Source organism: Phyllobates terribilis, unplaced genomic scaffold, assembly GCF_046119375.1.
Source record: "Phyllobates terribilis strain yellow unplaced genomic scaffold, ASM4611937v1 Scaffold_5__5_contigs__length_657084704, whole genome shotgun sequence".
NCBI lineage: Eukaryota > Metazoa > Chordata > Amphibia > Anura > Dendrobatidae > Phyllobates > Phyllobates terribilis.
Window position 1 is genome coordinate 535,700,883 of NW_027362765.1, and position 14,257 is coordinate 535,715,139.

The 14,257-nt window shown below is 40.6% G+C and overlaps 1 protein-coding gene across 2 annotated transcripts in view; it reads left to right on the forward strand.

Moving 5' to 3' along the window:
• The window catches only part of ZSWIM8 (zinc finger SWIM-type containing 8), a 109,813-nt gene that overhangs the window by 66,023 nt on the left and 29,533 nt on the right, over positions 1-14,257 (forward strand). For both annotated transcript variants that reach the window (XM_073685798.1, XM_073685799.1), the window contains exons 5-13: positions 498-605; positions 685-766; positions 2,152-2,272; positions 3,617-3,818; positions 4,601-4,776; positions 4,883-5,930; positions 6,536-6,667; positions 11,366-11,545; positions 12,642-12,825. In XM_073685798.1, coding sequence (XP_073541899.1) covers positions 498-605; positions 685-766; positions 2,152-2,272; positions 3,617-3,818; positions 4,601-4,776; positions 4,883-5,930; positions 6,536-6,667; positions 11,366-11,545; positions 12,642-12,825 — 2,233 coding nt within the window. The remainder of the gene's footprint in view (positions 1-497; positions 606-684; positions 767-2,151; positions 2,273-3,616; positions 3,819-4,600; positions 4,777-4,882; positions 5,931-6,535; positions 6,668-11,365; positions 11,546-12,641; positions 12,826-14,257) is intronic.

Here is a 14,257-nt window from a genome sequence, read left to right on the forward strand (position 1 = left end):
GCAATGAGTTCAGATCTAAATCCCATTGAACACATGTGGAGAGATCTTAAAATTGCTGTTGGGAGAAGGCACCTTCAAATATGAGAGACCTGGAGCAGTTTGCAAAAGAAGAGTGGTCCAAAATTCTAGTTGAGAGGTGTAAGAAGATGGTTACAGGAAGTGATTGATTACAATTATTTATTCCAAAGAGTGTGCAACCAAATATTAAGTTGAGGGTGCCAACAATTTTGTCCGGCACTTTTTTGGAGTTTTGTATGAAATTATGTCCAATTTGCCTTTTTTTCAGTTTTTTTTTTCCTGTATTATTTCAATACACACAAAGGAAATAAATGTGTATAACAAAACGTGTCATTGCCATAATTTTCTGGGAGAAATGCTTCATTTTCTGGAACAATTTCAAGTGTGAAAACACTATCTGTGTAATTCATATTACAATATATGCATATGATGTGAAAACCTGTTTATATTTTGCATACAATGAAATATAATTCCTATAGGCCTCCGCAGTCTGTTTGCGAGCTCCAGTTTCTGAATCTTTGTCCAGGCTACAGAGGGATCAGCTTCAAAAGTTTGCCCAGTACCTCATCAGCGAGTTACCCCAGCAGGTGGGTAGTTTTTGTTTAGATGTATCATAGGTGACCAATAAACTGTTACATATTCTCACTTTAATCTGTCTTCATTCAGATACTTCCCACAGCTCAGCGTCTTCTGGATGAATTACTGTCCTCACAATCCACTGCCATTAACACGGTGTGCGGAGCCCCAGGTAGCTGTGATCTTCAAAAGTTTGCTTCTATGCCTAGTTTTGGCAGTATGCTGATGCCCAATTGTGCTCAACTTGTAAAGCATGTGGGTTTTGAAATTGCTGTTTAGATTAGATAGGCTTGTTTTTCATATATTTTTTTTTTAATACAAATTAAGTTTTCAGGGATCCTATGTTTTATATTGGATTGATCCAAAATATTGAACATTTGGTGTACACCTTTTATTGCTTGTCAGTCTTTCTACTACTTCTTTTCTTTGTGTCTTCCCCATCTAAATTATGAGCTATGTAGATGGACAGTTGTGCATTCTTGAGGACTTGTTCGCTCTCTGGACATGACTGGACATCTTTTTTAAAACTCCTGTATATTGCTGTTCCTCAGTGATTCCTCATTGAAATATTAAAATAAATTGACACTTGGGTTGGACCATCTACTTTTAGGTTGGCCATCCCCCTTTAAAATGATCAGACCTCACATGAACAACCCCCCAGCTAGTAACAGGAACAGCGCAACACAGAGTTATAAGAATAAATGGTCCAGAATTGTGATATTATGGGGTTTAACATCATTTGCTAAGATCGACATATCAGAAGAGCAGAGAGGTCCTTATGTGATGAAACTGCTAACACTCTGTGAAATATCTACTTTTAATGTGCATTTACACTACGCGATTATTAAGACTGAACATTCTTAGGAGCATTAGTTTCCTGATAATTGTGCGGTGTAAACAGACTGCCAATCAGCCAACATACCACCAAAATACTTGTTAATCGAATGAAATGCTCTTTTAGTTTACTTAAAAGAACATCCTTCTCCGCCTTGCTGACGAGGACAATGGCTGCCCCCGGGCACTGAGTGATCTGTTACAGACCAATTCCAGATCGTTCTGTGCACATGTTAAATGCGGTTTCCCTTTCTAAACAGGATATTAAACGAACACCGACCTACAAACAAGTAACCGGTTGGCGGTTGTTTAGTGACGCTGATGGTGTGGTGTAAAGCCGCCCTCCTAGATTGTAATCCCTCTTTCATCAGAATACAATCTGCCTATCATATTCTTGCTGAATTAGATGTTTCTTGCCATCTCATTTTACATTGTGTTGTGTGTGTTTGGCCTATAAAATATATAGACATACCGATATATAAATGTTTTATTAAATGCTGTGATTTTCAGTTTGGATATTATATTATTGTGACTCTATACATATAAGGATTTTTATAAGGATATGGTGGAAATACTCATTAGTTCTTTTTGAAACAACCAGACATACGAGTTGTGTATTAAACTAGCAATTGATATACAAATGCTTAATGATTGTAGAATATCGGTCATTGACTTACTTGTAAGGTTGATATTGATAAGCTCATTGTCGACTTTTTGTTCCAGACCCCACAGCAGGACCCTCTGCCTCTGACCAGAGCACTTGGTACCTGGATGAATCCACTTTGAGTGATAACATAAAAAAGACTCTCCATAAGTTCTGTGGCCCCTCTCCTGTTGTGTTTAGGTAACTTCACGTTGTTTAGTTGATTAAAGTTCTGATACTGTTGCGATTATTATGCTTGGATTACTAGTAAATCCAAAAATGCCAATATTTATCATCATAATGCTTCTGTATGAGTAAAGGGAACGTGTCATGTAAAATAACATTAACCCTCAGATATGGGGTTAATCTGCAGGTTAATAGTGTTCTAACACTGTGCAGCATCGGCACTGAGAGCTCCACTGCCGGAAGGAAATAAACTTTATTCCCCTCAGCTGCGTTTGGCTTCCAGTTTTAGGGGTGACACCGGCACAGTTTGTCACCTCTCTGTGCATAGAGATTGGCGACTGTAACCACGCCACTGGCACTGACTGACAGCACGATCAGCATTAGAGCCAGCCGTCAGTCAGACTCGAGGCTGCGGGTACAGCTGTTGCTCTCTTTGCACAGAGAGGTGACTGAAACCGTGCCGGTGCCACCCCTAAAACTGGAAGCCGAATGCTGCTGAGGGGAATAAAGTTTATTTTCTCCCTGCAGTGTGGCTCTCCATGCTGGCACCGCATGGTGTTAGAACGCTATTAACCTGCAGATTAACCCCATATCTGCAGGTTAATAGTGTTATTTTGCATGACAGGTTCCCTTTTAAGATGTTTACTCACCTTACTGAACAGGCGCACATCACTTCCCATCTTCTCACCTTCCTGCTTGCCAGGGAGCGGTGTGCTCCTGATTGGCAATTTGGACCAGCAGCATTGATGCACCGCTGGCCTAGATTTTTAATAAAACAAGCAAACAAATGAGCCGGACTATGAGCTGGTATACGTGCAAAGTGTAAAAGCACGTACACATATACCAGTGGTGGCAATTTCACAGACAAAACCCAAGAAAAAACAAAACAAAATCAGCATGTACAGTACAACAAGTAAATGGTAATAGTACATGTAAATAACATAGCTACTTGGTAAACTTTATTTTTATCATAAAAGCTACCCCACCACGACAAGGTGTTCTCATCCAGACGGTCCTAACCTGTCTTGTATTAAAGCCTTACCATGTGTCATACAATGTCAATGTGAATAAAGGCTGAGCAGGAGAGGGCACCAACTGAGACACCCATCCATGCATTAATTAAGTACCCTATGTTATTTACATGTACTATTACTATTTACTTATATTCTTGCTGTAGTCTATATCCTCATTTTTTTCTACTTATCTTGGGTTTTTTAATACGTACTTTGCAGAGTTGTTTAATTTCATAAGCACTTTGCAATTTTACTTATTTATCTTATTGAGAATAACCCGTCTGTTTGATCGATGAATATGTTGCGTAACTGTTGCCTTTCCTCTGCTTTTTGTCTACCTCTACAGTGATGTAAATTCTATGTATCTGTCATCTACTGAACCTCCTGCTGCAGCAGAATGGGCCTGTCTCCTGCGCCCTTTAAGAGGACGGGAACCAGAAGGTATTTGGAATCTTTTGTCCATTGTTCGGGAGATGTTCAAGAGACGAGATACGAATGCAGCGCCCTTACTGGAGATCCTCACTGAACAGTGTCTGACTTATGAGCAGGTATGTGTTATGACTTTGTAAATTGTCTGTGGAGTCAATTTGTTAAAAAAATTCTGCAGTGTCTGAACATAGCCGAAATAGTTCCTTCCCATATAGCAACTTTATCACCCAGGAAACTGTCTCTTTATGATATTGGGGCATGTTAATTGTAGCACACAAAGTTATTGTCCACCAACTAACCAATGTTATTGTACGTGAGTGATTTCACCTTAGCATTAAATAATAGTCATTGAGCTATTCATCTACGGGCTGGTTAGACTGTAAGCAGCTATTCATAAAAGATGTGGTTATAATCACTTATCTTCTGTAAGGAGCTCTCACCTCATTGCGTTAAATAAGGGGTAATCGCATAGTTGCTGCAAATTTAAATTGCAATATATTGAAGATGTTGTCCCATTTCAGAAAATCTTGGTTCCCGGGTGCAGTCTGTTATATAAAAAAAAAACAACTCCATACCACTCTTACCTCATCATACCCAGGTACACTGCTGAGTCTCCACCACTGCTCCTGATGTCTGTTATTGGCTGCAGCGCTGACACCAATATCAGACACCAAGAACGTCGGCGGAGACTCATCACCGGACCTGGGGAGGGTGAGTGAAGAACAGTTTTTTTTTTTTTTTAATAAATTGCAGCCGGGGACCTAGATTTTTTGAAAGGAAACAGCGCCTTTAATAGTAGGTGGTTAGGAAGTTATGAAGAGGTTGGATGGAGGGGGAGTACAGAGAGTACATTAAGATTTATATGTCTGCTAGCTAACAGATCTCTGCTTTGTATCTACAGATAACTGGTTGGTGGTACAATGTGCGGACATCAGCATCTCACAGCAGTGCTAGTGGACATACAGGTCGCAGTAACGGACAGTCAGAGGTTGCTGCTCATGCATGTGCTAGCATGTGTGACGAGATGGTCGTACTGTGGAGATTGGCCGTTTTAGATCCTACTATTAGCCCTCATAGGTAGTTGCCACTTACACAGTGTGTCTGTCTTTCTTACAGCTTTCATTACTTTATATCATTCATTTTTTTTCTTCTCTTTTGTTTTTGCACATTTGATGTATAACAGACGACGGGACCTCTGCGCTCAGTTACGTCAATGGCAGCTAAAAGTTATTGAGAATGTAAAGAGGGGCCAGCATAAAAAGTCTTTAGACAAACTCTTCCAAGGCTTTAAACCAGCAGTAGAAGCATGCTACTTCAATTGGGAAGAGGCGTACCCCATTTCAGGAATCACTTATTGCAGCACCGACAAAAAGAAATTCTGTTGGGTCAAAGCTTTTCAACAGAGAACCTGTCGTCTGCAGTGCTCTGAAGCCGTATGTGAAGGTGGACGTGCACAAGGCCATGAAAGCTGCCTGCTTTTTGGTGATCGATCACGTCCTTCTTCGCAGGAAATGTCTGTACGTCCTAAGGAACTTGTAGGCAAAAGGAAAGTGGCATCTGAAGTGCCTCAGAGAGTTCTGAGGAGACTTTCCACAGAGGGAGGTGAGAAAGCGATTTATAAATCTGCAGTCAACAAAACGAAGATACCAGCAAATAAATGTCTGGCCAACAAGCACAGTGGGAAGCGTAGGATGAGTAGTGAAGACAGCTCTCTAGAACCAGACATGGCTGAGATGAGTCTTGATGACAGTAGCATGGCACTTGGAGCTGAAGCCAGTAATACTTTCAGCTTCATTGAATCACCTCTCAGTAGAAGATACAGGGATAACTTTGAGGACGAGGGAGGTGTTTACTACTCCGAAAACCTAGAAACTTCTGTTATTAGTACAGCCATTTCTAAACCCGAGGCTGATGCGCAAGTAGAGTCATCTGCTGTTAGTGGCAGTGGAGAAGGTGATCCAGTTGTTGCAGATGATGACGAGGGAAAAGCCCAAAAGACGGATGTTGTGGTGACAGAGGACGGAGCAATGGGTGGGGATGGAGAAGACAGCAAAGTAGCAGAGGAAGCCAAGAGCCGTGAAAAGGGCGAGGAAGATGATGACTATCAAGCCTACTACTTAAACCCACAAGAGGCAGCTAAAAATGAAGATGAGAAAGCTGAAGAAGGAACAGAAGAAGAACAGGATATATTTTCAGGAATAAAACCTCTGGATCAAGAAAACAGAATGGAGGTAATAAAATATTAAACATTGTTTAGAATGTTTATTTGGAAATTTAGAAAACCATGTATCCTTTCCTTTACCCTCCACAGACACCTGCTACTTTGTGTTGGTGTATCACATAAAATCCCAATAAAAAAAACATTTAAGTTTGTGGGTGTAACGTGGAAAAGTTTACAGGATAGGAATACTTTTTCAAGGCACTTTACAGTGCTGTGTATATAGTGATTGGAAATGCAGAATCAGTAATAAGCCGCCTCTGCCTTCTCTATGGGGGAGTCTGCTTGTGTCTGACAGCCAACTGCTCTACCACACACTGATTCTTCACAAAGTCACTGTAAAGTAGAGCGTGGACCACCTGAAGATTTATAGTCTATGGGCAGTTCAGAAGTAGTTAATAAACGAACACAAACAAATTAACCCATTGTGCTTTACTATGGAGAATATTATTCTGAGTATTCATGGAGAACCATAGGCACAGGCAGTGCATTGTAGCCTTCTCCATTTTTTGAGCTTGTTTCATTGTATTGTAAGAAGAGGAATCAAACATAATTCTCTTGAAATTTAATTTCTTAAAAAGATATAATTAGCTTAATTTAATCATCATTTTCTTCCAGGTATTGTTTGCCTGTGCTGAGGCTCTGCATGCTCATGGGTACAGTACTGAAGCATGCCGTCTTACAGTGGAACTAGCGCAGGATCTGTTGGCTAATCCACCGGACCTCAAGGTTGAGCAGCCCCCAACCAAGGTGAGAAACACTGACACATCTGATATCAAATTTACTTATAGAAGAAGTTTTGCCATGAAAAGGAAATGATGGCATATTACTAAGATAAGTCAGAGCCCCTGTGATCAGAATGTGATAGCATTTCCTAATTATATATTTGAACGTAAAAGAAATAAATAAGGGAGTATTCGACACGGTGACCGTATAAACCCTTAAAACAGTAGTTATTGAATTGTATTAAAAATGCACCAAAGAAAATCCCACGTAGAAAGATTAATACACTAAATGTGGACAACCAAAAAACTTCTTTGATGCATATAATCAGTGGTGTAGGTTTGTTCAGATGAAGCGCATAAATTCAGTAGACCAATATAACATAATATATCTAGATGACTTATCTCCACATGTTGCATGTGAGTCTAGCTAGTGATGTACATAGAAAGACGAAATTCATGTATATGCACTATATGGAAGATTAGATCAGGAATAGTGGATAGCATAAATATCCCAGGTCATACCAAAAATACACCTACGAGACCCTGGATAATCCATTAGGCTGGTCCTGCCTATCCATGGAGGTTTGCACTCTAGATATAAGATATATGGCACCCCCACTCAATGGTGGCTTACCCTCACTCACCCTAGTTATCCCTATTCAGATTGTACTGATAAATACAAATGCATTAACTATAGGCAACAAAGAGACAACTGTGCAGGAGGAGCACACCTTAGTGACTACCAAAAATTGATAACTTATTTTATGATTGCTTGTTTAAGATGGTTGCCTCATGCCTCGATGCGTTTTCCCATCTTTAGGTTTATCAGGAGGCTTTATGTTGAATCTGATGAGCAGTGATCATTCTGGTATGCTTGAGCTTAGAGTAGCTGGGCTTTAAACATGTCTCCATGTAGGAGTTATGGTCAAACACATCGGGAAGACCACAAGAGAACTGTGAAGGCGGGTTAGCTAGCATTTGGGGGACTTCCGCAATAAATGGGACACCCCGATTACACGACACATCAATGACATCCACGGATCCTTCTGTATCGTGGAACTTATAAGACCTAAGATTAGGGGAGGGAATCTGGACAAGATGATTCTTAAAAGGGCGTCAGAGTGAATTATTAGGTTACAATTATTGGCCCCCTAGGGACTAAATGAACAGATTTCTTATACCTGTTTTTTATAATTACCTCCTTGTGTCCTGTAATAATGGGTTCTATAGTAGGTTCATGACCATAGTCCTTTCACTTAAAGTCATATCTCCATTGTGAGTGTTTAACTTTATCATTTTGTTTTGCACTAATACGTGTCATTCATAAAATACCATTTAGCATAGCCCTGACCCCTTTCCTCCCCTCATGAATGTCCTAATTATAAGCACACGTAAAATCCTCATAGTATCTAATAGTGACACCTCAGGGGAATCTATGATCTGGACTCTCTATGCCTATATTTTCAAACAGAAATTGTGGTTCCTGACCTCTATATCGCCTTGCATTCCATGCCTCGATGCTTTTCCCCATCTTTAGGTTCATCAGGAGCTTGATGTTGAATCTGATGAGCAGTGATCATATCCCATTCTGGTATGCCTGAGCTTAGAGTAGCTGGGCTGTAAATAGGGATCCAAATAGGAGTTATGGTCAAACACTCGCCTAGCAGCAAAAATCTCTATACCATGTGGTGGGTCTTCCCTGTCCCCAAAAGGTGTCCTACGCATGTCTAGAGGGGAGTAACCCTCTTTATTGATTTTAGAGGTCCTGGAACTTCCCCCTGCCTTCTGTTGTATACTGGGAGTGTGAACCAGCGCGGCACCAATCTTTGCTTTCCACGCTGGAACACACCCATACCTTCTGCGCATGCGCGCGATGTTATCACCTCTGGCAGGAAGATGTCGGCCGCCGCACTCAACGCTGGGATGTTGTAATATCAACTTAACTTCTTGCTCTAAATTGGAACAATGCTCCCTGCGCAGGTGCTTGCGTTCCAGGCTGGAACGCACGGTGATATAGAGGGCAGGAACCACAATTTCAATCTTCCATATTGTGCATATCCATGAATTTCATCTTTCTATTCTATGTGCATCACTAGCTAGACTCGCATGCAATATGTGGAGATAGGTCATCTAGATATATTATGTCATATTGGTCTAATAATAATAATCTTTATTTTTATATAGCGCCAACATATTCCGCAGCACTTTACATACATTATCATGGCTGTCCCCATTGTGGCTCACAATCTAAATTCCCTATCAGTATGTCTTTGGAGTGTGGGAGGAAACCGGAGAACTTGGAGGAAGCCCATGCAAACATGGGGAGAACATACAAACTCCTTGCAGATGTTGTCCTTGGTGGGATTTGAACCCAGGAACCCAACGCTACAAGGCTAACCACTGAGCCAGCGTGCTGCCCTGTTTTATCCGCTTCATCTGGACATAGAGTACAGACCAAAAGTTTGGACATACCTTCTCATTTAAAGATTTTTCTGTATTTTCATGACTATGAAAATTGTACATTCACACTGAAGGCATCAAAACTATGAATTAACACATGTGGAATTATATACTTAACAAAACAGTGTGAAACAACTAAAAATATGTCTTATATTCTAGGTTCTTCAAAGTAGCCACCTTTTGCTTTGATGACTGCTTTGCACACTCTTGGCATTCTCTTGATGAGCTTCAAGAGGTAGTCACCAGAAATGGTCTTCCAACAATCTTGAAGGAGTTCCCAGAGATGCTTAGCACTTGTTGGCCCTTTTGCCTTCACTCTGCGATCCAGCTCACCCCAAACCATCTCGATTGGGTTCAGGTCTGGTGACTGTGGATTCCAGGTCATCTGGCGTAGCACCCCATCACTCTCCCTCTTGGTCAAATAGCCCTTACACAGCCTGGAGGTGTGTTTGGAGTCATTGTCCTGTTGAAAAATAAATGATGGCCCAACTAAACGCAAACCGGATGGAATAGCATGCCGCTGCAAGATGCTGTGGTAGCCATGCTGGTTCAGTATGCCTTCAATTTTGAATAAATCCCCAACAGTGTCACCAGCAAAGCTCCCCCACACCATCACACCTCCTCCTCCATGCTTCACGGTGGGAACCAGACATGTAGAGTCCATCCGTTCACCTTTTCTGCGTCGCACAAAGACACGGTGGTTGGAACCAAAGATCTCAAATTTGGACTCATCAGACCAAAGCACAGATTTCCACTGGACCAAAGCACAGATTTCCACTGGTCTAATGTCCATTCCCTGTGTTCTTTAGCCCAAACAAGTATCTTCTGCTTGTTGCCTGTCCTTAACAGTGGTTTCCTAGCAGCTATTTTACCATGAAGGCCTGCTGCACAAAGTCTCCTCTTAACAGTTGTTGAAGAGATGAGTCTGCTGCTAGAACTCTGTGTGGCATTGACCTGGTCTCTAATCTGAGCTGCTGTTAACCTGCAATTTCTGAGGCTGGTGACTCGGATAAACTTATCCTCAGAAGCAGAGGTGACTCTTGGTCTTCCTTTCCTGGGGCGGTCCTCATGTGAGCCAGTTTCTTTGTAGCGCTTGATGGTTTTTGCAACTGCACTTGTGGACACTTTCAAAGTTTTCCCAATTTTTCGCACTGACTGACCTTCATTTCTTAAAGTAATGATGGCCACTCGTTTTTCTTTACTTAGCTGCTTTTTTCTTGTCATAATACAAATTCTAACAGTCTTTTCAGTAGGACTATCAGCTGTGTATCCACCTGACTTCTGCACAACACAACTGATGGTCCCAACCCTATTTATAAGGCAAGAAATCCCACTTATTTAACCTGACAGGGCACACCTGTGAAGTGAAAACCATTTCCGGTGACTACCTCTTGAAGCTCATCAAGAGAACGCCAAGAGTGTGCAAAGCAGTCATCAAAGCAAAAGGTGGCTACTTTGAAGAACCTAGAATACAAGACATATTTTCAGTTGTTTCACCCTTTTTTGTTAAGTATATAATTCCACATGTGTTAATTCATAGTTTTGATGCCTTCAGTGTGAATGTACAATTTTCATAGTCATGAAAATGCAGAAAAATCTTTAAATTAGAAGGTGTGTCCAAACTTTTGGTCTGTACTGTACCTACACCACTGATTTATGCATCAAAGCAGTGTTTTGGTTGTTTAGATTTGGTGTCTTAATCTTCCTACACAGGGTTTTCTTTGGTGTATTTTTAATATAATTCAATAAATACTGTTTTAAGGGTTTTTATGTTCACCATTTCTTAATTATATGCCATAACATCTTAGGTTGGAATACTCTTTCAACTGTGTTATTGAGCATGTCTCCATTATTGATCGTCTTATTTCAGAACCTCATTTGAGATGTGGTCACTCGTGCTCAAGTGACTGAAATTCTTGCCAATTTCTGTGTGCATTTGGGAGTGTCATTTCTACCCCTATGATATATAACTTGCATTTTTGGAAGGAGAGTGTATGTGTGATTTTGTTCTGCTCAGAGCCAAAGACTCTTCTGTTCTATTTAAAACTGTAAAGAGCATGGCTGGCAAAAGTCTGGAGTAATAAGTTGTCCTGTCTGTTGGTTTTATTATATTTTATATAGATTTAGAATTTTGTTAGCTGCCTAAAGGTCTTCACATTTGCTTCCAAGATTAACATGTTCAGGCAGAAAATGTTATTAGTGTTTATTTAAAAGTATTAGAACAAGAAAACCACTTGTTATATTTCTGTGTTTTATTAAACAGGGTAAAAAGAACAAAGTTTCTACTAGTAAGCAGACGTGGATCGCAACAAACACATTGTCCAAAGCAGCTTTCCTGTTAACTGTGCTGAGCGAGCGGCAGGAGTACCACAACCTGGCCTTCTGTATTGGAATGTTTGCCCTGGAGCTTCAGAGACCCCCAGCTTCCACCAAGGCATTAGAGGTAACCAATGTGTCCCAATGGTCAGGAAATAAGCAAATAATATAACCACCTTCATTTAACATGAAATTCTGACTCTTAACTGGGAGCTAATTTAAAGAATAGATGTGTTATATGTGAATATTGGTGTTTCTTTTATCAGTTGGCGATATAAATAGGGCTGATTCCCGGCAATTGCCCTTTAGACATTCCAGCCACCTGTTGTGTCTGCAGTCAATGGAAGGCTGGACTCTACTTATTACTATAAGGGATATTTAAAGTTCACCTGTCAGCAGGATTGTGCTCAGTAAACTACATACACTGTCAGGTGGGCGACATTACACTGATTAAAATGATACCTTGGTTGATGAAATCCGTCCTGTGGTTCTTGTGTAATCTTTACTTTCAGTTTGGAGATAATGATATATCTGTGCTTTGGGGCGGCCTGTGGGGGGCGCTCTATCTGGTGCTCTGCTTACATATTCATCTGTATGCGCTTATAACAGCTCACTGATCCTTCACTGACCTGCCTCCTATTTTACCTAGCCCTGCACTACTAGATGCATTAGTTAAAATAGGAGGCAGGTCATTTGACTCAATTGAAGTGAATGGGTGAAAAACGCTGCCGAAACGCACAAAGAATTAACATGCTGCAGATTTAACGCAATGACAATCCTGAGAGTAAAATTCCTAATCATGTGCACTGCACTTCAGGATTGTCATTGCATTAGCTGGCACAAGGATTCCCCAGCGTTTTGGCCCATTTCTGCACTAAAAAAACCGCTGCGCGAATGCACCAAAAACGCACAATGTGCACATAGCCTAAAGGTTCTGCTGCTAATGTTTTGGAAACCGATACCATGGGATGCCTTTAGAGGTCTTGTAGAGTCCATGCTTTGATGGGTCATAGCTGTTTTCTGGGCACAAGGGGAGCCTACAAAAATATAGTGTGGGGGGTTTGATTTTACTTCTGACTGACTTGTACTGAAAGTCCTTTTTTTACTTTTTCTTTTTTCTCATTACGTGGTTACATTAATCGCCATTTATAACTTAAGTAGTGTTTCTTTGCCGTGCTTGCATTATATTACAATCTTACAACTAAGCACATTTTTCTGTATAGGTGAAGTTGGCTTACCAAGAATCTGAGATTGTCTCTCTTTTGAAGAAGATTCCTTTAGACTGTAATGAAATGAACACTATTCGTGGACGAGCTAAGGACCTACGAGATGGCACACTGTGCGACTACCGGCCTGTGCTTCCTCTTATGCTGGCCAGTTTTATTTTTGATGTCCTTTGTACACCAGGTACAAAGATTTTAGTTATGTAACGATTCCTCTTATATCGCTATGCTGCCATCATTTGCAGATTGTAGGTGAATAATTGGTGGACCAGCAAGAATTAACCAGGAAGTTGCATTAATGGTGTTATTTTGAATTTAAAGGGAATCTGTCACCACATTTGACCTATCTAAACTATTAATATGGACATACAGGTTATAGACTGCTGAGGAGAGTGATCCCTGTATGTCTCATATCAGATGCCTTGTTGCTGAGAAATCATCTTTTATCACTTTACATAAATTACCTCTTCCAGGCTTTGAGGAGAAAGGGGGAGTTACCAGTGTGATGTGTAAAGGCCGCTCTCTGCTCTCCTGATCTCACTGCAGAGCTGTGTGTGATTATACCTGACACATATGCAGGTTCTTCTCACCTTCAGCTTCCAGCTCACAGGCAGACAGAATGTAATATTGTTACAATACAGCAGAGCTGTGAGAGCGGCAAAAAATGTGTTTGAAGAAGACAAAGTTCATTCCTCCTGCCCTGTGTTAGTTACTTGTCTCACACTGGTAACTCCCCCTTCATGTAAAATAAGCTGAAGAGGAAGTGTTATCTTCCAGGCAACCTTAACCTTATGGGTTATGTATGGTTGTCCTGAGGAAGGAGTCGGTGGACTCTGAAACGCGTAGACAATAAACCTACATTTTTATTCCACTACTGGTTTGATGTAACTCCAGAGAGCACGGAAAAACTTCCATTCCCGGCATCCAAGTCTGTCTTCTTAAGCGCCGTCTTCCTGTTTAAACCGGCTGTTAAATGATCGCCACTGGCGAGCATGTTGCTGATCTACATTTTTTATCATTGCGCATCGCACAGTGTAAATGCGCCTATACAGCATTCCGTGCTGTTTAATACACAAATGTATTTTATGATTTCTATATTAATCCCCTGCTGTTTGTGACCCATAATTTGGATCTCAATGTTTTACATGGATTTTTAATGCATATCGATGAACTTGTTACATTTTCTTTATTATTGTTACATTTGTCTCCAGTGTTTTTTTTTTTTTATTAGTTAAGATATAATGTTGCAGGGAAATAGGTCCACTGGTTGCTGGCAGAGATTTTATCAGCAGACTCCTGGTTACTTCTACTAAAAACTATAGTTTGTGGGTTTAGCACAAGTTTCATATATTTGTGTACTGAAATATACAGTACATAAAAGAGCCGTTTAAGTCTATAGATATATCCACCGTGTCCACAAGAGGGCGTAAGAGACTATGTACAAAACTGATTTGGTTGAACATTTTTGCAGCTGTTTTCATCTAATCCAGATTTAAGAATTCTATGTAGCAATTTTTGCAGTGTCATTTACAGACTGTCATTAGCCTTTTAGCAAAGACCAGTACGATTATTTCAAGTATTATCAATGTTATTGATTTCTCGCTCAGTTCTTCTAT